The 24902-nt window shown below is 35.9% G+C and overlaps 3 protein-coding genes across 4 annotated transcripts; 1 reads left to right on the forward strand and 2 right to left on the reverse strand.

Annotated features, from left to right (window-relative positions):
* Window positions 1-5729: 5729 nt before the first annotated feature.
* LOC103330836 (protein LATERAL ROOT PRIMORDIUM 1-like) lies at window positions 5730-8719 on the forward strand. 2 transcript variants are annotated; one of them, XM_008233448.2, is made up of 4 exons: window positions 5733-6583; window positions 6785-6847; window positions 7199-7504; window positions 8324-8719. In XM_008233448.2, exons 1-3 carry the CDS (start codon window positions 6022-6024, stop codon window positions 7489-7491), a joined length of 918 nt encoding a protein of 305 aa, XP_008231670.2. In that variant the 5' UTR covers window positions 5733-6021; the 3' UTR covers window positions 7492-7504; window positions 8324-8719. The 2 variants fall into 2 exon arrangements, with proteins under 2 accessions (XP_088909121.1, XP_008231670.2); XM_089052995.1 differs by lacking the exon at window positions 6785-6847 and having other exon boundaries at window positions 5730-6583.
* Window positions 8720-12127: 3408 nt separating this feature from the next.
* LOC103330837 (uncharacterized) lies at window positions 12128-13910 on the reverse strand. Its single transcript, XM_008233449.3, has one exon. The coding sequence runs from the start codon at window positions 13501-13503 to the stop codon at window positions 12313-12315; it is 1191 nt and encodes a 396-aa protein (XP_008231671.2). The 5' UTR covers window positions 13504-13910; the 3' UTR covers window positions 12128-12312.
* An 8187-nt stretch (window positions 13911-22097) lies between these two features.
* LOC103330838 (uncharacterized) lies at window positions 22098-23909 on the reverse strand. Its single transcript, XM_008233450.2, has one exon. It carries the CDS (start codon window positions 23485-23487, stop codon window positions 22297-22299), a length of 1191 nt encoding a protein of 396 aa, XP_008231672.2. The 5' UTR covers window positions 23488-23909; the 3' UTR covers window positions 22098-22296.
* Window positions 23910-24902: the final 993 nt, after the last annotated feature.

The following is a 24902-nucleotide window of genomic DNA, read 5'->3' on the forward strand; positions in this document are numbered from 1 at the left end:
TATACTGGGTCAAGCATCGGAGAATTGACATAGTTGACAAATCTTCAAGGAAAACTTTGTATTTTGAATCTGCAAAATGTACTCGATGCTATGGACGCCTTTCAGGCCAACTTGAAAGAAAAGAAAGATCTTAAGGAGTTAGAGTTGGAATGGGGTGATAAGGATGCCCATGATTCCACAAAAGAGAGAGATGTACTTGACATGCTACAGCCTCTCATAAACTTGGTGAAACTGACCTTGAAATTCTGTGGTGGAATCACCTTCCCAAAATGGTTTGGAGACTCTGCCTCCTCAACATACAGTTTATATGTCTCATTGGTTGTAGTTATCCTTTGTCCTTGCCACCACTTGGGCAACTACCCGTTCTGCAAGAGCTAACTATAGAAAGTATGAAATCTGTCACGACTCACGACTGTTGGTGTTGAGTTCTATAGTTGCAATGGATCTTCTGTATGTCGGCCATTTCAATCATTGAAGAAGCTTAAGTTTGATGAGATGCCATAGTGGGAGGAATGGCTACCAAGTCCAGGTGGAGGTAACTGTGTAGACTTTGCTCGTCTTGAGAAGCTGATTTTAAGAAAGTGTTCAAAGTTGAGAGGAAACTTGCCTAATCACCTTCGTTCCTTGAAGAAACTTTCAGTGTCCAGTTGTGAGGTTTTGCATGAAAGGGTGACCCCTACTATTTGTTCCTTGAAGAAACTTTCGTGCTCACGTCAGACTTAATGATTTTCATATATAGACAAGTTCAACTTGACTTGTTTATTAATTGGGCCGACTCTAAATGGGTCGGATAAACCCAACATGACCTGTTTGACACCTTTAATTTTAATTGAGGACTGACCTGACATGGCTAATTTGACACCTTTAATTTTAATATTGGACTATATATTTGGACATGATTATGTTCACATAACTAATTTTTCTGATTCAATCTAACAATTGCACCTAATAAGAACATCATTTTCATGGGCATGACACTAGGGGTGGGTGTGGTCCAGTTTGGTTTGATTTCCACCTCAAATCAAAATTGGAATTGGAACTATTTAATCGGTTTAGTTCGGTCTAGGTTTTAGCAAAAAAAATTATGAAATTGGCTTATTTGGTTTGAACCAATTTCGTTTCGGTTTCTAATTTTTCTAGTTTTGGACCGGATTTTTTCAAATTATTATTAATTTTATACAAATTACAACTCAAATTTAACATTCTGGACTTGAAAATTTACAAATGATCCAATTCATGTAAAGAGAGATATTTGGCCTAGAAAAGAGAGATGTTTTGAAATTAGGCTTGGGAAAATATTAGTTATGAGATTAAAAATGTAGCATTGGATTTGCAATCTCAGACACCGCCTCCAAGGTACGTCCAGATTTGCAATGCCACCACCATCTCCGCCTCTCTCTCTCAGGGCTGGCCTTGAGATTTTGGTGGCCCAGGGCAAAATGAAAAAGAAGGCCCTATAAATGCAAAACTACTTATAAATAAAAATATTTGTTTTGATTTATACATGTGTATATATAGAGTGTAGACCTTTTACAACTAGTAACAAAAATTAGGCCTTAAAAAAATTTGTTTTACTTGTGGTAAAGTTTAAAAAAATTATATATAAAACAATGATTAAACACAACGAAAAAAATTTGAAAGAGATTGGAAGAAAAATATGACATTTTAAGTAGTAGAATGCACCAAAGGAAGAAAGATATTCCATTTGAACTACAAATTACTCCTTCCAAAGTCAATAACTGTCGTTTTTTTTCTTCCAAAAAATAGTCCATTTGATACATTTATAATAAGAACATCAACTCATCAATCATCATTAATATAAAAAAAAAAATGAAGCCATATTTCTTAATGATAGTGGATTTGAACATATATTTGGTTTGAATAAAATCAAAGAGAACCCATTAATGCAATGGAACTTCAGAAATCTTGATGTTAGCTTCTTATATATACTCTAAACCTAATATACTATTGTATCTCATATTTAAAAACTATTTTAAAAACAGCTTTAAATAAAACAATAAACTAAATAAATATTTTGAGGCCCCCCTTGAGATGGAGCCCATGGCAGTAGCCCTTCTCGCCTTGCCTCAGGGCCGGGCATGCTCTCTCTCCATCTCCTTCATTTCATCCTTTTTATGTTTTTTGCATATAAATTAGGTCCCTTTTGCTTCTTCAATTGTTCTTCTCCTTGTTTTCTACAATCTATGAGTAGTTCGTTGAAATTAATTTTACGAAGCTGCAACCATTTAGGTTTGATTGAACTTAATAAGGTCATTTTCCTTGTTTTTTTGGGTAAGATCAATCCATCAATCAATTCTAATCTCATCTTCACTTTCTCATTTAATTAGGACTTGGGAGTATTTTGTGAGATGCGATATGACAAGGGAAACCACTTGAGATGACATCACTAGTAAATAGCTATGAGAAGAAATGGACTTCTCATAGTTTGATGCGGAAATGAAGTGGAAGATTACGTGAGCTTCGTTTTCCCTCTAACTTCTAAAGGACCTTGGAATTACGATCCTAGTTCATTAGCATTTTGGCTGGTGGCTGTAAACCAACATTAGTGGAAAATATCATTAAATTGTTGCCTGCGGCAACGAAATTGGTGCAAGATGATGACAAGAAGAGGGTTGGCCCAAGGTTTCTAGATCCCCTGTTTCATACCCTAGCCAAGATTTAATCTTGCCTAAACTATAACCTAAGTGGAAAAGCCTGCTAAATTTTACTCCAAGTTTCGGAATTTAATTCGATTCTAATTAGCGAGGCTTTTGTAAAATCTGTCATACGTACCTACATGGTTCTATATTGTATTTACATAATTAGTCATTTTTTGATCATGTAATTAACTATAATAACTTATTTGTTAGTTTACATTCAGGAGAGGTCCTGAGCACAAACAGGCAAGGCGGTTGTCTAAAGTCCCTAAATTGGGAGGGTTCCCAATTTATATAATAACCTATATATACATATCTATATTATTTATAAAAAAAAAAACTATGATATATGAATATTATGTTAGGTCCAAACCAATTATTATAAATATATAAAAAAACTTACCTAGTCATTCAATTCAAAACTAAAAAGAGGAAACTCAATAAAGGCTCACTCATTGTAGAAACAAAAAACTTACCCAATTACTCAATTCAAAATTAGAAAGAGGAAACTCAATAAATACCCAATTATTTTTTAAACTTATCGCTTAAATCAATTAGGAAATTTGATTATGTAAAGTTAATTGATACTTTTGATCCGAAAATGCAAGAAGAGTGATATTTAAGTGATGATTTGTTGTGTTTTTAAAGTTGTTGTGCAAATTACATATTGATTGTTTCTTTTATGTTATAAATGTGAATTTTAGTTCATATAATATATTTTTTTAACTTACTGACGAAAAAAAATATCACATAAATATACATAGAGTAAAAGACCCCATTTAGGATGTTCATCTAGAGCCTCCAAAACGTAGGACCGCTGCTGCTTACAATGATGCATGGAGCAACAATGTTAGCTTAGAAGTCCTTGGAGGGAGCTCTGCCTGTCCGGCACGAGTATGATTCTCTTTTCATGTAAGCTGTAACTCCTGGATGATGTATTTTTTTTCTATCATACTTCTGTGGTTAGAACTTAGAACATGGGTGCCTTGGTTTTTCATCTTCTTTCAATACCATTGCCATCTTCAAGTGGTTGCAGATATGTTTCTCTACAATCACAGCAGTTGAAAAGTGAATCGGTGATTGGTTGCTGCGTTAAAGATTTCACTGCAGGATATTTTTCTGCTTTGAACGCGGCATATTAGCTATAACTTAGCTCTCTCTCTTTCTTTGTTCATCATCCTGATCTCTAACAGATGACTGCCTCGACTGGGCTGCTGTTTGGGGAGTTAGGAAGTTTGGGGAATTGGGCTTCTGTCTGGGGAGTTTAGGAAAATTATTTGGGTTTGGAGTTGGGCTACCCAAATAGTTGGAAGAAGAGTTGGGCCTAAAGGATTGGATAATTGGAAAAAATGTATATACCTGTCTAATATGGTTCGGTTTCGATCGGTTTTTCATGACATAAATGGAACCAGAATCGGACCAAACCGGGCCAATTTGATTTTTGAATCCAGATTGACTTTTTTGGTCAACACAGTACTTTTCAGCTTGTTTTGTTTTGGTTTAATAGTTTCACCGTTCAGATGTCCACCCTTAGAATTCTAGGTGAAATTGGGATTCATGAACTCTAATTTGGTTGGAACCAAAATGTAAGAACCCAACCTACATATTTCTCAAATTTTGAACATTTCACTAAGAAAATGTTGGATATGCGATTCAAGTGATTTTTCGAAATCTAAATTAGGACAAAACAAAATTCAAAATCTGAAATTTTTTTTCTCTTTTACTTTTCTTTTCACTAAACAAATAAAACTTCATAATTGAAGACAGTCACTGGGTGGATAAGAAGAAGCACACAACAAAACAAATTCATTGCGCAATAATTACCCTATTTTTCTAAATATTAAAACAAACAATCACTCTCATGATGCACCAAAAGCCACTCAAAAAGAATTAATTTAAAAGGTAAAAAAAGAAAATCATCATTATCAAGCTAGTCAAGGGTCAAGGGAAGGCCAAACTTTACCCAATCACATATCTGCCCAGGCCCTAGGCTCTAGGCTGCACCTACAACCCTATAGCCCTACTCAAAGCAAAGCATCCTATAGTCTTTAGGCTCTACACTTGACCTATTAATAGACTAGGTTGGTCCACACCCCTATAGGCCTAGACTCTACCTAACACACTCAGGCCTTCTCTGCCATAAAAAATAATAATTAAATAGCGAGGCTGCGCATAATGCGCACTATATCAGAGGCAGGCAGCCCCCACCAAAATGCGCTGTGGCCATCTTAAAAGCTAAACAGTGCATTTGCAGAAAAATGGATTGGAAAGTCATTAGTTAGGCTTCTAGTATCTTCCTACTGCAGCACCAGAGAAGAACTACTTTTTATTTATTATTTTTCTGAAAATTTTGAGATTTTTTTATTTTTTTTAAAGATCCAAGTTCGGACTGTCATTATTAAAGGGGTCTGATGAGAACAATGGGATAACTAACCATACTAAATCATTTCAGTACTATCCTATCTGCACACATTTCTATACTTGTGAGAAGTTTTTTTTTTAAAAAAATTTAAATTTATTTTAGAATTAAAAAAAATAATGAGCAGTTGTGTTTTATAAAAATAATATCTATTATCTGAATTTTTTTTAATTTTAATTTTTTAATATAAAAAAGTGTGAATTTACTATATTATCTTCATTTAATTAATAATTTATATTCTTAATGTTTACATTAATTAAGGGCAGTTTTTTGTATTTTGAATGTTTTACCTTTTTTTACCTTTTGCTTTATATATATAGATTTGGGGAAAGTCATATTTTGTGGCAATCAACAATACAATGTGTTATAACTTATGCTTATGATGGAATGAGGAAATCATGAATTGACGAAGTTGGGAATTGAAGAAAACAAATGAGTTTGGATCATAAGAGAAGGTCGGAAACTAAAATCTAAAATACCCATGTATTAGTAAGCACAAACGGAAATAAGGAATTATAATCCTTCAAATACCCGATTTTAGTAAGCGAACATGTCATAACACTAAATCACTAAAAACAACAACAAAAAAGAAGTGAGGGAGGTAAGAATAAAGCTTACTGTTGTTGTGCCTTTTTCATTTCCCCCTAGTTCTAGGAAAATAGCATATAATTGATTCCGGGTTAAAACTGGCTTTGTATTGTTTACCAAAAATTTCCTCTGTTGTTCTTTTTCAAGAACTTTTTAAGTGGGAGTTCATAGCCTGTTTGCAGAAGCAGAAATCTTCAAAATTCACTCGGTACATATGACAAGACACCTTCTCTCTCTCTCTCTCTCTCTGTCTCTCTCTCTTTCCACAAAACTCAGAATACACAAAGAACAAGCAGAGCAATAATTGGCCCAAAACAACAACACATTTCAAGCTAGTCAATCAAACCCTATGAAACCATGTTGGGTCTCAGAGACATCCTCCTCATTGCTCCAACTCCTTCTTCCATGCACCAACAGAACCAACCCATTTCCTCTGACCTTCCCCTGCCTTCATCCACCACTCTTGGTGTTGGCCTTGGCATTTTCCCTCTTCTTACTGCCACCCCATGTGCTCCACATGCACCTACAACAGCTGAGGTTAATTCTGACAGTTCACATTTTTGGGGCCTCCGGAGATGCCAAGAATTGAACCCTTCTAAGCAAGACATGCTGAATTTTGGCAACCATGGTGCTCAAAATGAACAGGTTGTGGAATGTGAAGGTCATAATAATAATAATGAAAATGAAGGTGGTGGTGGTGGTGGTGAGAGTTCTAAAATGAAGGCTTGCAAGGACTGTGGAAACAAGGCAAAGAAGGGTTGTGAGTACGGGAGGTGCAGGACTTGTTGCAGAGGACGCGGCTATGACTGCTCTACTCACGTGAAGAGCACCTGGGTCCCCGCGGCGAGGCGGCGAGAGCGGCAGATGGGGGTGACGGTTGCTGTTCCTGGTGTTGGTGGTGGTAGTGGTGGTGGTGAAGGTTTTGAAATAACTTTTTTATCATGAATTTCTTAATGGATTCATATCTACACTTCCTGTGCAGTGTTTTAGGAAGATATTACAATAAATCTTCTTTTAATTTATGAAATTAGTTTAAATTTTTTTTATATTAGGAAGCAAAGTTTGATTAGAGGGACAATTTCAGAACGTATGCAAAAGTCATCAATATCCTTGACTGCAGGTTCTTCTGGGTCTTCTTCTGTTGCCAAAAGACCAAGAGTTGTGGTGCCATCACAGAATGCAAGTACAGCCTCTAGTCACCAAGCTGCCCTCTTTTTTATTTTTCTTAATTCTATGTTAGAATTGGTTTTGGTTTTGCTGTTACAGTATAGTTGGAGTCACTCGGCAAAGTAATATAGGTTTTAATCATGTTTAATGCAAGAATGATCTTTTATATCATGTAACCAGAGAATGATTGATCTTTCATTGTTGTCAAAGCTTCAAATTTTTGTGTTTCAAACTAGTAAGAATTATAATCTTTGATGAGAATGAGTTAGGTTTCTTGAGTGGTAATCTATCTTGAGTAATTTTTTTCGAAACGGTTGCTATGTGTAATTGACAGACCTAGTTAACTTGGTTTATTTTAAATTCACAGATGCGAATATCAAACAGTCGTTACCAGATAAAGTTCGTGCACCAGCAGTTTTCAGGTGCCACAGAGTCACTGCCATCAGTAATGGTGCAGCTGAGTTAGCCTATCAAGCGACGGTGAAAATTAGCGGGCATGTATTCCAGGGGTTGCTTTATGATCATGGGGTTGATAAGAACAATGCATTCCCATGTATTTCACCATCGCACTTGGAAACTGATACAAACCAAAGGAATGGAGACTCTGCTTCTACTCCACCTCTTCCTCCAGCAACTGCCTGTCTGACTTCCACCAGCTGAGGATTGCTGACAGGTATGGCCAATGTCTCCCAGAGGATTAAATTTTCTTTCTGAGTTTGTGGATAACTGATACTCTATGTATATTTATCAACTTCTTTAAGAGTAGTAGAGTGGACACACTGATTAACATTCCCTCGATATAACGGATTGTTGCGTATATCATCAATGTCAAACCAATTAGAACTGAGAGAAAAAGATTTGGAAAAGTCTTCTCTTTGATGATGAAATTCCACATTGTTGTGCAACCCCAGCCCATTAGCAGGTTTACACCCTGTTGCGTGTTGCAAAATGGAAGTGTTATCTTTCTTCCTCAAAACTTGTCGACTACGTCTAGCGGGTCTACAACTGCATTAGTTAGTGAAGTATCATCACTCACTCTTTAGTCCATCAAGTGCCGAAGTGAATACAAAAGTTTACAGTTGTGTCTGATCAAGAAATTGAAGCAGGGAAGAAAATTCATCATCTTCTAGAACTACTCTGAAATCAAACAAAGAGTTAGACTGTTTATTAATGAGAAAAGAGAAGGCATGGAATTTGCTTTTCTGTTTTCAACTTTAATATTGTTAAATCAAATGTACAATTTTTCCTTTTGTGCATTTTTCATATAATTCTCCACAATGGTTTTCCTAATGAACACAAATATCATCTATGAATTAAGCATGTGAATATATCCTAAATATGATCACTCAGGTAAAATTATGATGCGGGTGGTTTCTTGTTAACGTATATATGGCACTGCCTCTGCTACAATTTCTGATAAACTTGTGCACCTTTCTTGCTTATTTGTTGGCATACTATTTTGTTTGGATAATTGGTTTTACAAACATTGCAGAAACCATTTGTGCTGCTCTTTGATGCTTGAAGCACCACCAGCTACATCCTTCGTTCTGCTACGATTTAGTATAAATATAGAAGGCACATATGGTTCAGATTTGCTCAAACACCCGGCAGTCCATTTTTTCGGCTGTTAAAACTTTGATAGTGTTGATAGCTTTTATGTAATTACCTAAAAAGAAAGTAGTTTTTAATGTAAATCGCCCACCATTTTGATTTGGCTATCAAACTTGCTAATGTAAGTGTTGGAACAGGATAGGTGTTATCATGTTAGAATGTTGCATTATGCAGCAATCAATATATGGATCTTTTTGTGGCACTTTCAATATGCCCCCTTTTGTAGGCATGTAAATTAATGGTAAGTAGAAATCAAACCCTTGCATCTGTCCCCTCATTGAGATGGGTCTTATTATACGTGATGTTATTTTCTTTAGCAAATATTGTCTTTTGGTTGACGTATGGACATGAAGAAAGAAGATGGATCAGATTCACCAGTGTGGGATGTAGAAAGATCACGTTATTCCCTGTTTTACAGAGGTATGTTGGACTTGAAAGCAACTGCTAGTGACATCTAGAACTTGCACTATTCTTGTTTGTGTGTTACAGTTACAACGGGGGCCTAAATTTTGAGAAGGCGAAGGTGAGAGTCGAACTCTAATTGTGGGTGTAGAGGTAAATGCTCACTTCTAATATGAGGTATAAGAATTATGGATTTAACCTTGGAAAATGACAATTGATAGGGTTTTTTCAAGAAATTTTATAAATATTCGAGTAGGCTCAAACTTATAGTAAGCTGTTTCAGTGACAAGAAGTATAGATGCACCATCATGGAATCGTTTTGTCCAATCTTGACAACAGTTATGAAGCTGCTTTGGTGACAATCTCGACAATTAGTGACAGAATAAACAAGAGGAACAAAGTTTTGTTGATTTACAATCAATGCGTATGTCATACCCGGTGGCATCCCACGTGGTGTTATGTACTAATCAAGTTTTAACATGTGGCTAAATGAACAAGTTAATTTTCTAATTATGACATGGAAACACTCCAACCCACTTTTATCATTTCTCTTTATTGTTTAAGTCGTTGAGATCCATTAAAATCCTAATTGAATACCCATTGTTAGCTTATTATAGTGGGTATGTATCGGTAATCTTTTGCAAGTACTCCACCCCTCATCATTCATTTTTGGAGAGTAAGCATGAAGCATTTCTTATTGAAAGAAATCATACTTCAACAACTATCATCTCTAACATTCCACTTGTAAAATTTGCAGTCATAATTAGGCAAAAAGTCATTTTTGGTCTCTGTAGCTTATTTTTTTTACCATTAAGGTTTCTATAGTTTTAATTTGATCAGTTTTGTCATTGTAATTCCAATTTAAAGCAATTAAAGGACAACAATCAATTTATATCAAATTACTCTAATATGGAAGGGCATTTTGGTCCAATCATACAGCCCATCCTCAACCACACCATAGCTACCCAGCAGCCCCTCCCCAACCACTTGACAACCACCTTCTCCAATCCCTCATCCCCCTCCCGACCCAACCACCTAACTCAACTCGCTCCCCGCTTATAGCCATCCCTCCACATCCACCTTTACTCCTCCTTCATTGCCCAAAGCATCTCCTCATGAATCCGACGTAAGAACTTTGAGACTTGAAAACATAAGGAAAGTCTAAAGTTCTAAGAATAAATAAATAAGGAAAGCTACAGTAGGAGCTGTAGGATTGGACCGAAACACCCCCTCCATACTAAAAAAAAGGGGAGATTCTCCTTGAATTGTGTGGAATTCAGACTATATGCAGGGACAAAATTGGTAAACTACGTGGACCAAAATCACATTTTGCCTAAATAATGTTGGTTTTATACCAAAAATGAGGTTTAAACGTGTCAAATCTGATTGGAAGGTTCCTTTACGAATGAATGGATTCTAATTTCTAGTGGGAATATCACTATTGGCAGCAACGGCACAGGATGCGTTCCTTTCCTTTTCTTTTTTTTTTTAAAAAAATAAATAAATAAATATTATAAATATAATAATTTTTTTATATTTAATTTCTTTTCTTTTCTGTTTGGGCATTGTAAGTGAAAAAGTTAAAAGAAAATAAATAAACATAGAACAAAATATAATAGGGGCATTTACACTGTACCACCACTACATACCAGAAGCAAACCCCTAACCGCTCTCTCCACTCTCCTCCTCCTCCTCCTTCTCTCTCCTCTGCTTTAACCTCCCCTTCTCTCTCTCTCTCTCTCTCTCCTCCACTATCTTTTAGCGATGAGAGTGGGTATGGAAGCTGTGATTTGGGGTAATCTGTTAAGAAGTAAGTTCAAAATGACTGTTGTGGTTTCTGAAGCACAACACCGTGGGGTGATTACGATAAAAATCCCTCCCCACGACCTCGCCACCCTCAGCAAGCAGGTTGTTGCTGCCCCTGCGGTTCACAAACCCAAACTGGGAGCCCTCGACTTCACCGACCAGGACCGCCAAATCCTCTTGAAGATGCACAAGAATTGCAACGAGATGCATTTGGGAAACACCTTGCCTTGATTTTCCTTTTGTGAAGCTCAATATTATGAGCTTAACCAAAAAAATTTCTAAAAGAAAATTATGAAAAGTTGAACCTTGGGCAGTGTTTGAAAGAAGCAAGTGCTGAGTTCAAAGTCCAAGACAATTCAAAATCTACCCAAATTCTGAGGATTTGAATTTCAGCAAAGTGTTTGATAGTATTCTTGCCCTCCATGAATGCTGGGGGAATTGATCCTAAACAATTTCAATAGGGGGAAACTAAACCTACACCCCAACAAATATTGTGTGTTTGAACATTGAGGGCCAAAAATATGTGTTTTAGCTAATAAAAATGCATGGTTTGTGGTAATATTTGGGTTCTTGGTGATTTTTGATTGAATCACACCGACGAACAGGGCACTGAATGTCTAATCTCTTTGACAACTTCGTCGGTGTGATTCATCAAAAATCACCAATAAGTGTCTGCAATAGCCTCAGGAATGATCATTTTTGGGTGCCCCAAGCCATGAGAAAATAAGTGCCTGCAATAACGTTGCTGAATTGCATGTATGCCAAGAATCAATACTAGAAAACTGTCATCCAAGTAAAGAATAAACAATACCTCTTTTTCTATTTTGGTGAACGAAGAGAAGTTCATTGAACAGCAATTTATTCCAAGAAAGAGAAACAAAAAACAGTAAAATTGACCCACAAATCTCCAGAGGCTTTCTCAATAGATTCGTCCTAAAGATATCAATTGCCAAACCACCCTTCTTCGCACATCCATCAGAGCTGGGTTTTATGTCCCCTGAGTTCCCAATTCATCGCGTTCCTAATAATTAAGGTCTTGGAGAAAAAGGTCGACGCAAGAGAAAACAATGAGAAAATTCAGTCCTTTGATGCCATGTTGACATGATTTCATGTAATCTAATCAATCACTGGCACTGAAGTAGTTCCTATAAATCAACCGTGGCCACTTAAGTAGGCTAGCTAGCTGCGTCTCAGAGGACAATTAATCAAAGAGCAGGGGATAAAGGATTGAGAGTCATTCTTATATTTCGAAAATAGACAAAAATTAGTTTCTTCCACTTCTCACCCAAAATAGACTACATTGAACCCCAATGGAAGCAATATACGTGCACATTCAACAAAATCAACTTCAAGGGTAACCAAAAGTCAAGAACCATAAACAGAAGGAGACTGGCCACGTTACGGAGAGTGCTCAGGCATGTGTTCTTCTAATGACAAAGCATATATCAATCTAACTAAAAACAAATAGGCTGCGGAGTAGAAGAACGAAAAATTGAATTTAATTCCTGCAAAATTTTATTAAGATGTTGGATACAAATTAAACCTTACTTTAAAGACAATTTCTAGGGGAGAGGATTGCCAAAAGCAAGCTAATGCATCTGAGTAAGGCAGCATCAGGTGGCTAAAAATAATTACATCCTCATCCCGTTTCAACATACCAGATCAGAGAGCCTCGATATCTACCTTCCCTCGATACACACTTAACAATTGAGGTACTTCGCCGAGATATCTGTTCACAAATACCTTCAAGAACTGCTTCTCTGCAGGTTTCAGCAGAGAACCCAGACTCAAGTTCTCATTTATGAGACCTTTCAACAGCAGAACTTTAACAACAGAGCACCTTGGGATAAGTCTCCTTTCCAAACTGAGACTGAGGACCACAGGGTATTTGGCAATCATTCCTGATGACCATCCCATCTTGTTCACTAAAAGATCCATTGCTTGCATTAGTTTCTTCTCCGAGACAATCATACACTGTGGGTTCTTCCTGAAAGCGGAGAGAACGTCATCCTCAGACCAACCCCACGTCTTAAGAAGTTCGCGACTTCTATTCCATACCAACTTATTCTTACCACACAATGCACGCAGGGCATTCACTGAAGTAGATTTTTCCAGATTAAATCCCATTTCCTTAACCTCATCCACAAGTTGACCAAATTTTCCAGGATTCACCATCAAAGCGGGAGTACAATCAGTTAACAAAAAAGAAATGCATGGTTGAGGCATACCCGATTCTCTCAAAAGCCCAATATTTGGCACAACATGCTTGCAGTGACTTCCCAAGAAAATCCATGAATTGCGTTTGAAAACAGCAACAACATTTTTCTCAGAGAGCATACTCCTGAGGAAGTTATAAGTGGGCAAAATCCGATTTCTCAAGCTGACTGCCAAAAGTTTTGGATTAAAAGCCAGAGTTTTTGCTAGGTCCACTTTTGAAATTCCAAGAGAGCTGAAGAACTCGAGCTTTGGCAAAAGGGTTTTCTCAGGATCAGCTGAAAGAAGTTTTGGATGAGACCTAATAAGCTTTGATATCTGGGTTTGAGATACTCCATGGTTTCTCAGAAGCTCTAAAACGGAGTCTGCTCTTTCTGGGGATTGCAACTCGACCCACTTAGAAGCTAAAATTGCTCCTTCTGGGGACAACCCACAAGAGTTTATGAGGTAAGCGACTGTGAAATTGTGTTGGTTTTCTGAGCTTTCTGAGGTGATGTGTCTGCAGAGCAACTGACTCTGAAGAGAAAAATGTGAGGGTTTTGAATCTCCAACCAACACCCTGTTTGTTTTGGAAGCAAATGTACAAGAAAATATTGAGTGAACCAATCTGAAGGTCTTCAAATTGCAGAGTTGAATCATGTTAGAGGTTGATGATGAACAATTTCTACAGGAAAACTTAAAGCCCTAGCTGATTCTATGCCTTCAGAAAATATGCAGTTCTTGGCATTCTAAAAAGATCTGAACCATCCAAATAAAATTGCCTGGTATAGGATAAACCATTGCAGCTAGGGTAAGTTTTCTTACCATTTTCACAACTGACGGTCACTGGCTTACTGCTGCTATCCACGGTGGTAGGAAATATTCTGCCAGAAAAACCTCTTCAGTCTTCATAGGTACAAATCAAAGCAAAGCAAGTACTCCAATCCCAGGCAATAAGAAAACCCAAAAAAAAAGGTTGAATTTCAAACTTAAAAACAATCGAGGGCATTTGTGTCTTTGGGACAAAGGGCGAAGAACATTTGGGCGATGATGCTTTGGTTTACAGACGCTCGACGTGGTTACCCTCAGGTGCGGCCCACAAGCAATTTGAAAGCCTCTTCTTGCAATTGGAATTTGGATGTATGAGTTATTTACATTTTACTGTGTGTTGTCAAAATCCTAGAGGTTTTGAAAATTACACCAACATCTCCAGAAGTTTCAAATTATTCTCATTAAATCCGATTTTGTTAAATTTTCATCTAAAAGTTAATGATTTCATATATAAAAAAGCTTACGTAAATAACAAGTTTAATCTCGGTTCGATTAAAAGAATAGCTTGTAAGGAGTTTGAAGCTTAAGTGGTTAAGAGGATATATCTCGTCCTAAGTTCAATTCCCTCTTCCTAAGTTTCGCTTGTAAAAATCTAAGTACTAAATTCGTTATTATTTGAAGACCTTTTTTTATATAAAATCATCAATTATAGAAGGAAAAATCAATGGAAAAAGGTTTCAAGAAAACAGTTTAAAACTTTATGGAGTATTTGTGTAATTTCTGGACCTACAAAGGGTTTAGTAAAAGCACAATTTTTAGTGTAAATAACTCTGAAATGTATCCGCATAAAAAAATAAAAATAAAAAAACTCTTAAATGTATAGTATACCTGTCATATTTTATTTTTCTATTTTTGTACATTAAATGTCTGTCTATCCTTTTTATATTTGAGTCTGTTGAGTAAAAAGCCTCATTAATCATTTATCCATTTAATGATTTCTGGATTAACTTTCTTTTATGTGAGCGTGTCATTGTTACATATAATACCCTAATAAATTTGAATGACTTTATATACTTGAGCCCCAACTAATAGACTTTAAACAAACGATTGTGATTTTGGGTGGGGAAACCTCCCAAGAGAGTTCTTTTCTATGCCTCAGATTGGTGAGGAGTTCACAATTTATCTAGACAAAACGGTCAGTAAAGCAAAATACACGAATTTATGGAGAATATAACCGACTAATCCAAGCAGGATTGCCTTAAGCACAAAGCATAAAATGAATTGCTAAATCTAGACAGGCCTCAAATTGTTATACATTGACTTCTGCTTAAAAATACAATCAAAATGATGTTTTAAGGTTAGGCTGGACTGGAATTGCACGTCAATACCTTCAACTAACAAAGATTAGTTGGAAATCAATATCAATGTTGGTATCGGCAGAGCGATAAACAAGTTGAGCCAATATGTATGTTGGAAAAGTGAGTGAAACTGCCGGCAAGTACCTGTTCTGGTTGGTTTTGTATGATGTGGAAGCTTTCTAGACAATTTTAAGGCAGAGGTATCTTTATAAACTTGTTGAGGTTTTAATATGATGAAAGACCTGACTTCTATTTGTGTTATCTAATTTGATGAAAATTTGTAAGAGAATTCAATCTTTTTAAAGTTCTAATTGAAATACCTTGTCTATATTGCAAAAAGAATCTCGTCTTCTTTTTGGCTGTCTGAGTTTTTGTTTGAGATGGGTTGCTTCCTACATATTCGAATTTTTGTTTATATTGCAAAAAGAATCTCGTCTTCTTTTTGGTTGTCTGAGTTTTTGTTTGAGTTTTTGTTTAATTGAAATACCTTGTCTATATTCAAATTTGGCTATCTGGATATTTTTTATATTTTGGACTAACCCCCATTTAATACACAAGTGGCAAAAGTTTTGTCATTCCAATGCATTGATCATTTTTGGCACCTACTCATCAATACTCATGAATGTCTCCTGATCGTTCCTTTTGCAACGACTAGACTGATGATCATATAATAAATAGCCGTGATTCTCAAGCAAGTTTGACTTTTACTTTCTAGCTTTTAAGGTCATCAAATTTTCTTGGAGTTTAGTCACCAACGGTGAGGAAATATCCTGAAAAACTTTAACAGCTACGAAATTGTGAATTTTGGACCGAAACTAATTCAAATAATTTGATTCTTGGATTAAATCACCATTGGTGGTAATTTATTTACCAATTTATCAAAACATCATGAATTAATTAAATCTCCCTTTAGCTGAATAGTATGTGACAGGACCGGCCACGAATTCCTCAGAATGCGTGACGGATCCTGTGGTTTTTCCGACATCCAACTGATGTCGGGCCCACTTACTAATTACAAACATCCTCTTCCCTTAAAACAAAGGAAAAGAGGCCGAGACTCCTACCAAAATTTCTGCAATGTCCCCTAAACCCTAAACCCTAAGAAAGAGAAACTAGTAACTCTAACATTAATAGTTGAAGAAAGATCTGCAAGAGAGTGAGACTCCCCGACAGGAGCCGAACGGTATTTCAACAGGTCAATGAAGACAAACAAGCAGGCTGCCCGTCCTTTACAACTACATATATAATCTAGGTAGGGGTATTGAAAAAGCATCCTTATTCAAGCAAGTAAGAAAAAAATGAGTAATTCCCCTCAAGGGGGATTAACCCAGCTCGACTGAACCTATCAAAAACACAATTTAAAATCACCAAACTTCAACATGCACAAAGTATGTTACACACAACAAACAAACAGGCCTCCGGCCTCATAACCAAACATTTTCTAAAACGCTCTTGCTTTTGAACTCATTTGTAAATCATTTCTTATTTCAAACACCCGTAACTATTATCGTAACAACAATCAGAAAAAACCTTTCTTTTTCTAAAATTTATTTCCACACTTAAAACAATACAAGCACAACTCAAACAGTTTATTTTGCAGCTGCACCTAGGTTAAACCCCCAGGCAACCTACGAACCTCTTTGTGGGAAATCAAGCCACACGTAGTTCTTATGACAAAAGAATCACAATTTAGAAACATACAAATATTGTCCAAGTAAAACCCACAATTTAATTTAGATTAATTCTCAACTTCAATTTCCTACAAGGCATATAACTAAATGTTTTGACAACTCCTTTCTTCCATGACACAACTCAAAACCATTGCCCTGTAGAAACTCATAAGTATTATGCAGACTCTTTTAAAACTAACCAATTACTCTGAAACTCAAGTTACTTTTCCTAAAATCATTTATTTCCCACAACCATACGCTATCCAAGGCGTATGTGGCAAAACAACACTGTCCAAACATCAACACTATGATCACGCCTATGCAGAGCACTCACCATGCACATGCTCAAGAAAATCTCATTGTTGTTCCCATTAAACTTTTATCTTTACATATACACATTTCTTAGACATGCACGACGAAATCCTCGACGTCCGTGTAGCTGAAACTTAATCCCCAAACATGCATGATGGAATCCTTAACGCTCGCGCGGCTGGAACTCAAAACCACTACCCTAAATCCCAAAACACAAGGTCATATAATTATAATAAAAACTCAACCCACAACCAAATTTCGAATAAACCAATAAACATTATTCATTTACTTAATAAATATAATAGACTTAGATGAACATATAAGACATTTATAATAATATCCGATATCTCAATAATGAAATGTCAAAATCCATACATCCCCTGTTCAAATTTCATAAACAAACCCAATATCACCCAAATCTCAAAATCACCAAAGTCCGAGACCCAAATCCATATACTTTGATACTAATAATAATAACAATAATATTAATATTAAAATATTAATCCCTTGAAAATCACCTATTACATTGTAAAAGCTGAAACTAGCCCGATAATATAATCCCATAACCATATTAGCCCAAATGGGGGAAATTGCCACTCTACAACACACACGCTGAAAAATTCAATGCCATGTGTGGCCAATCTAAGTCTTACACACGCAGATTGCCCGTCAAAGCCTATGACACACCCGACCAAAGGTGCCCGGATCTTTACCACATGCCAAAAATTCAACGCTATGTGTGATAATGTAACCAATATCCAAGGAAGCTCACTCGCTGGAAAATCCAACGCCACGTGTGGGTATAGTAACCAGGGAAGGTACATATGATGGTGAGATTCACAACCCATATATATATATATATAGTATAAAGATAATATACCTTCCCTTAATTCAGTTTTTCTAAATTCTCAATATTCCATCATACCCAAATGTTTATCCACAGTATAGAAAATAAACTCTCACAAGCATAAATTCCATAAAGGCCCGAAATATTCATAGTCTCAATAAAAATAATCCAAAGTATATAAATATGCAAGACAATCCATAAAACACTTTCATAATCTAATATATATATATATATATATATGTATATATATAATAAATAGAAAAGTTGATATAGATCCAAATTCTCATCCAAAAGTTGGGTTTAATCCTCGGATTTTGTGACTTTGATACAAGTCCTTTGACTTTTGTGCCACATAAGATTACATTCCTTTTTAAATATTGTATGATGTAATCTTTTGATTTTTATATTTTTAAAATCATTTTTGGTTCCAATATTGCCCATTATCTTAGATTACTTACCTTAATGAGATAATTAGCTAGTATTATATTTCTTTCCTTATCCAATTTACCCTTGAGCACATAAAACGTAAGAAATAATGAAGTTATTAACTGCAGCAAATTTTTATGGTGGTTTTATAATAAATTACTAAATTTATGGTAAGTAAAACACCTAATTAGGAAGACTTTTTTTTTTCTTTTTTAAATGTTGTACATTGACATAAGAAAGAAATAATGGAGTGAGTTTAGTGCTCAAAGGAAGCCAAACACTTGTTAAAATAGGTGAGAAAATAATTGAGATTCAGAGTTGGGGTTCATCCCAAGGCACAAATGACCGTTGAAGCATGGTCTAATATATATTTGCTATGCAGTCATAGTATCGACTTTTTCTTCTTCTTATTCTTCTTCTTTTATTATTATTATTATTATTATTTTATGTTGAATATATGCTCAACTTTGAATCAGGTTTAGTCATTTTGTTCTTTATAGTTGTTCTTTTAAGTATAGTATACCTGAGATATAGGTAATACATTTTTTTGATATATTTTTCTTCATATATTATATATATATATATATATCTAAATTATAGGTAACATATTCCTTTAACCAAAAAAAAGTTATTAATTGACTTGTGTTTGTGTTTTTACATACATGAGATATAGGTACCACACTTTTTTGCCTTTTTGTTTATGAATTTAAGTTATAGGTAACATACGCTTTACCACTTTTTTTTTTTATGTACCAGAGATATAGGTAGCATATACTGTCCGACTTATGTTTTTATGCACCTAAGTTATAGGTAATTTAATATTCTGCTTGTTTATTTTTCCACCTTACTTATAAGGTAAGAAGTTTTGTGGTTTGTTCAGCCTATGATGTAGATATATTATCTCATGGTATAGATATATTGTCCTATTGTCCATCGCATAGGTATAATATGAGGGTCTTACTTTTATTGATTAAATGGTATATATTAGGTAAATATTATCAAGGGAAGAATTCAAAATTCAATTACAAGGGAATTATGCATTAAATTTAGATTTTAAATATGTTTTTCTTATTTACCTCAAAGGGTAAAATCGATACAACAAAAAAAGTAAATAAAGTCAAAGGACCAACATCTAAAACTAAAAATGCGTGGACTAAATCCAATATCAGCTAATTGTTTTGGACCTAGATCGAAGAACCCCTATAATAAAAGATGATATTCTCGAAATCCAATTTTCAAATATTCAAAGGTACCCCAAACCCACATATATAATAGTAGTAATGATGATGATGATGATGATAATAATAATAATAATAATAATACTAACAGTAGTAATCCCTGGAAATCCCATAATCATATTTTCCATAACTCAAAATATTGTAGTATGGTCAACAAACTCTTAAAAGCATGTACTCCAAACCCAACACATTCATAACCTCAAACCAAAATATTAAATACCAACCGATTCGGCTTCCACAATCAAAATTGAATTCCAGATTCACACATGAATTATCGTCATTCAACATCAAATCATGTATCACTCTACACCATCCCCAAAGCTTCATTTATATCAATATAACAGCCAATAACTACGATTAAATAATATTATAATCTCAAAATTAAACCACTATAAACATACCTTACAAATGTTCAGAGAGTAATGTACACTAAATCAAAAGTCCAAACACTACCAAAACTCGTTATACAGCCTCAACCGCGCATTTAAAATCAAACCCTAGTTCACGAGACTTCACATGGACCCACCACCTTAGAGAAGTCTTAAGGTTATTCTAGTTCTTTACAAAGGATGGGGTGGTCTCAAAAACCTCGTGGTCAACAATTTGGTCAAACTTTCCATTTTTGGTCAATAGGGCCCGCGGGGCCACCACCTCCAATTTCAAGACAGAAAGTTCCTAGAGGTCCAACCAGGTCTACTAAACACGTCCTGAAAGTTTGGTTTCGATTGAGTGGTTGGATCACTCTTGATTGAGCGATTGGACGGTCACTGGTTTACCAAACCCTAGAATCATTTATTTGGAGTATCCGGAACTCCGATTATAGATCCGTGAGTTTCTACACGATCATAGAGGCACGAAGAATGAGATAATTGGAATTGGAGCCGATCCAACGATTCGAACATATCGAACCCAGATATTTCTTAATTGGCGTAAACCCGTTCGATTGTCATACGATAATCAAATTCGAATCCCAGCATACCATCGCGCTTAGGACCACATGGAGAATATTTTAGAACACAATGGGCCGCCACACCATGACCCATACTCCGCCATAAACGCCAGCAGCGTGTGGGTGGATTGAGAAAATTTCGACTATCAATTTCACCTGAGTCGAAAACTTCTAAAATCACCCAAACTTCCAATCGTTCCAGTTTAATTTCCTTCGGTTTTTGAGCTCAGAAAATGGGTGGATTAGATAGAGGACGTCGATACGAAACTTTTGCTACCAATTTCACCTTAGTCGAACACTGGACGACGACAAAATCGCCGTCAGAAATTTGCTACTGCGCACGGAGGAGAGAGAGAGAGAGATAGAGAGAGAGAGAGAGAGAGCTGATCTGTTTTTAAAATCCAACTTTGAAAAATTTACAGTTGTGCCATTGCACTTCCGTTGACCACAACTTCTTCATTAAAACTCCAATTTGGGCCTACTACATGTCTACGAACTCGTGAGAGCGAGCTCTACACAACAGTGTCACTTGTTTCCCCTAGATCCTTCTTGATTAAAAAGTGACCCAATTACACCTACTCCTAAGGGTAAAATTGTAATTTCACAAAAGAATTAAATTTGATTAAATCGATTAAATTGGGTCAAGGATGTTATAGTGTGGACTAGTCACCATTTTTGGTAAATAAAGCCCAACGTTTTGTAAAATGAACCTGATAGCCCATTTTGGCTAGTGCGTAGATTGTAGAAATTTGTCTAATCTTATACCAAATGTTTTGGGGGCACTTTTTTATGCCATGTGTTCTCTTATGTGCATTTAGGGCTTAATAAAATAGTCTCACTTTGTCATTTTTTTTATTGCACAAATGCATATTTACGCATCAAAATTCAACACTTCATTATATCTCTTCCAATTTCAACCATAATTATTGTTGTCTCAAAATGGCTTCAAACACGACTCCAAAAATGCGTGGATGCATAGTGGCGTGGAACACAATCCTAAAATGTGTTAGTTGCTTGATCCAAATTCCAATCATCAATTTCATTCAGAGTGACGGTTTTTTATATTTTGGACAACAAAGGGAAGTTCCACACAACTTTGCACATCCATCAGTGCGGGAAAGATTCACCCCAGAGATAACAACTGCCAAACCACCCTACTTTGCACATCCATCAGAGCCGGGTTTTATGTCCCCTGAATTCCCAATTCATCAAGCATTGCAGATATCGCGTTCCTAATCGTTAAGGTCTGGTAAAAAGGCTAACACAAGAGAAAACAATGCGAAAACGATGCTTATCGAGTCCTTCGATGCCATGTTGACATGATTACATATGAATCTAATCAATCATTGACACTGAAGTAGTTCCTATAAACCAACCGTGGCCGCTTAAGTAGGCTAGCTGCATCTCAGAGGACAATTACTCAAAGAGCAGGGGATAAAGGATTGAGAGTCATTCTTATCTTTTGAAAAATGGACAGAAATTAGTTTCTTCCACTCCTCACCCAAAATACAATACATTGTACCCTAATAGAAGCAATACATGCGCACATTGTACAAAATCAACATTCAAGGGTAACCAAAGTCGGGAACCATAAACAGAACAATTTGGGCGACACTACAGCAGGCATTTGTTCTACTAAGAAAGCATTATATAAATCTTATTAAAAACAGGTAGGCTGCCGAGTAGAAGAACGAAAAACTAAAATTACTTCCTGCAAAATTTTAGTAAGATGTGGGATACAATTTAAACCTTACTTTAAAGACAAAATTTCTAGGGCAGAGGACACATTATAGTATTGTGCCAAAAGCAAGCTAATGCATATGAGCGGTGCAGCGTCAGGTGGCTAAAATAATTACATCCTCACCCGTTTCAACATATCAGATCAGACATCCTGGATATCTACCTTCCCTTGATACACACTTAACAGTTCAGGTACTTTGCCAAGATATCTGTTAACAAAAATCTCCAAGAACTGCTTCTCTGCCGGTTTCAGCAAAGAACCCAGATTCAAGTTCTCATTTATGAAACCTTTCAACAACAGAACTTTAACAACAGAGCACCTTGGGATAAGTCTCTTCTCCAAACTGAGACCGAGGACCACAGGATATTTGACAATCATTCCTGACGACCATCCCATCTTGTTCACTAAAAGATCCATTGCTTGCATAAGTTTCTTCTCCGAGACAATCATACACAGCGGGTTCTTCCTGAAAGCGGAGAGAAAATCATCCTCAGACCAACCCCATGTCTTAAGAACTTCACGACTTCTATTCAATACCAACTTATTCTTACCACACAATGCACACAGGGCATTCACTGAAGTTGATTTTTCCAGATTAAATCCCATTTCCTTAACCTCACCCACAAGTTGACCAAATTTTTCAGGATTTACCATCAAAGCGGGAGTACAGTGAGCTAACAACAAAGAAATGCATGGTTGAGGCATACCCGATTCTCTCAAAAGCCCAATATTTGGCACCACATGCTTGCAGTGATTTTCCAAGAAAATCCATGAGTTGCGTTTGAAAACAGCAACAACATTTTTCTCAGAGAGCATACTCCTGAGGAAGTTATAAGTGGGCAAAATCCTATTTCTCAAGCTGACTGCCAAAAGCTGTGGATTAAAAGCCAGAGTTTTTATAAGTTCCACCTTTGAAATTTCGAGAGAGCTAAAAAACTCAAGCTTTGGCAAAAGGGTTTTCTCAGGATCAGCTGAAAGAAGTTTTGGATGTGACCTAATAAGCTTTGATATCTGGGTTTGAGATGCTCCATAGTTTCTCAGAAGCTCTAAAACGGAGTCTGCTCTTTCTGGTGACTTCAACTCGACCCACTTAGAAGCTGAAATCGCTCCTTCTGGGGACAACCCACAAGAGTTTATGAGGTAAGTGACTGTGAAATTGTGTTGGTTTTCTGAGATTTCTGAGGTGATGTGTCTGCAGAGCAACTGACTCTGAAGAGAAAAATGTGAGGGTTTTGGATCTCCAACCAACACTCTGTTTATTTTGGAAGCAAATGTACAAGAAAATATTGAGTGAACCAATCTGAAAGTCTTCAAATTGCAGAGTTGAATCATGTTAGAGGTTGATGATGAACAATTTCTACAGGAAAACTTAAAGCCCTAGCTGATTCTCTGCCTTCAGAAAATATGCAGTTCTTGGCATTCTAAAAAGATCTGAACCATCCAAATAAAATTGCCTGGTATAGGATAAACCATTGCAGCTAGGGTAAGTTTTCTTACCATTTTCACAACTGACGGTCACTGGCTTACTGCTGCTATCCATGGTGGTAGGAAATATTCTGCCAGAAAAACCTCTTCAGTCTTCATAGGTACAAATCAAAGCAAAGCAAGTACTCCAATCCCAGGCAATAAGAAAACCCAAAAAAAAAGGTTGAATTTCAAACTTAAAAACAATCGAGGGCATTTGTGTCTTTGGGACAAAGGGCGAAGAACATTTGGGCGATGATGCTTTGGTTTACAGACGCTCGACGTGGTTACCCTCAGGTGCGGCCCACAAGCAATTTGAAAGCCTCTTCTTGCAATTGGAATTTGGATGTATGAGATATTTACATTTTACTGTGTGTTGTCAAAATCCTTGAGGTTTTGAAAATTATTCTCATTAAATCCGATTTTGTTAATTTTTCATCTAAAAGTTAATGATTTCATATATAAAAAAGCTTATGCAAAGCTTATGCAAATAACAAATTTAATCTCGGTTGGATTAGAAGAATAGCTTGTAAAGGGCTTGAAGCTTAAGTGGTTAAGATGATATATCCCGTCCTAAGTTCAATTCCTTCTTCCTGAATTTCACTTGTAAAAATCTATGTACTAAATTTGTTAGTATTTGAAGACATTTTTTTTTGTATAAAATCATCAATTATGGAAGGAAAAATCAATGGAAAAAGGTTTCAAGAAAATAATTTAAAACTTTATGGAGTATTTGTGTAATTTCTGGGACTACAAAGGATTTAGTAAAAGCACAAATTTTAGTGTAAATAACTCTGAAATGTATCCGCACAAAAAAATAAATAAAATAAAAACTCTGAAATGTATAGTATACCTTTCATATTTTATTTTTCTATTTTTGTACATTAAATGTCTGTTTATCCTTTTATATTTGAGTTTGTTGAGTAAAATGCCTCATTAATGTTTTATCCATTTAATGGTTTCTGAATTAACTTTCTTTTATGTGAGCGTGTCATTGTTACAGATAATACCCTAATAAATTTGAATGACTTTATATACTTGAGCCCCAACTAATAGACTTTAAACAAATGATTGTGATTTTGGGTGGGGAAACCTCCCAAGAGAGTTCTTTTCTATACCTCAGACTAACGAGGAGTTCACAATTTATGTAGACAAAACAGTAAGTAAAGCAAAATACACGAATATATGGAGAATATAACAGACTAATCCAAGCAGAATTGCCTTAAGCATAAAGCATAAAATGAATTGCTAAATCTAGAAAGGCCTCAAATTGTTATACTTTC

This window comes from Prunus mume, linkage group LG5 (genome assembly GCF_029339155.1).
Source record: "Prunus mume cultivar Tortuosa linkage group LG5, ASM2933915v1, whole genome shotgun sequence".
NCBI classification, from domain to species: Eukaryota; Viridiplantae; Streptophyta; class Magnoliopsida; order Rosales; family Rosaceae; genus Prunus; species Prunus mume.

Excerpts from the sequence above, each read along its gene's own strand:
- LOC103330837 (XM_008233449.3), bottom strand. The coding sequence starts at position 13,503 with ATGATTCAACTCTGCAATTTGAAGACCTTCAGATTGGTTCACTCAATA.
- LOC103330838 (XM_008233450.2), bottom strand. The coding sequence starts at position 23,487 with ATGATTCAACTCTGCAATTTGAAGACTTTCAGATTGGTTCACTCAATA.
- LOC103330836 (XM_008233448.2), top strand. The coding sequence starts at position 6,022 with ATGTTGGGTCTCAGAGACATCCTCCTCATTGCTCCAACTCCTTCTTCC. Across the intron at positions 6,584-6,784 it reads TGGTAGTGGTGGTGGTGAAG|GTTCTTCTGGGTCTTCTTCT; the intron begins GTTTTGAAATAA and ends CCTTGACTGCAG. Across the intron at positions 6,848-7,198 it reads GGTGCCATCACAGAATGCAA|ATGCGAATATCAAACAGTCG; the intron begins GTACAGCCTCTA and ends TTAAATTCACAG.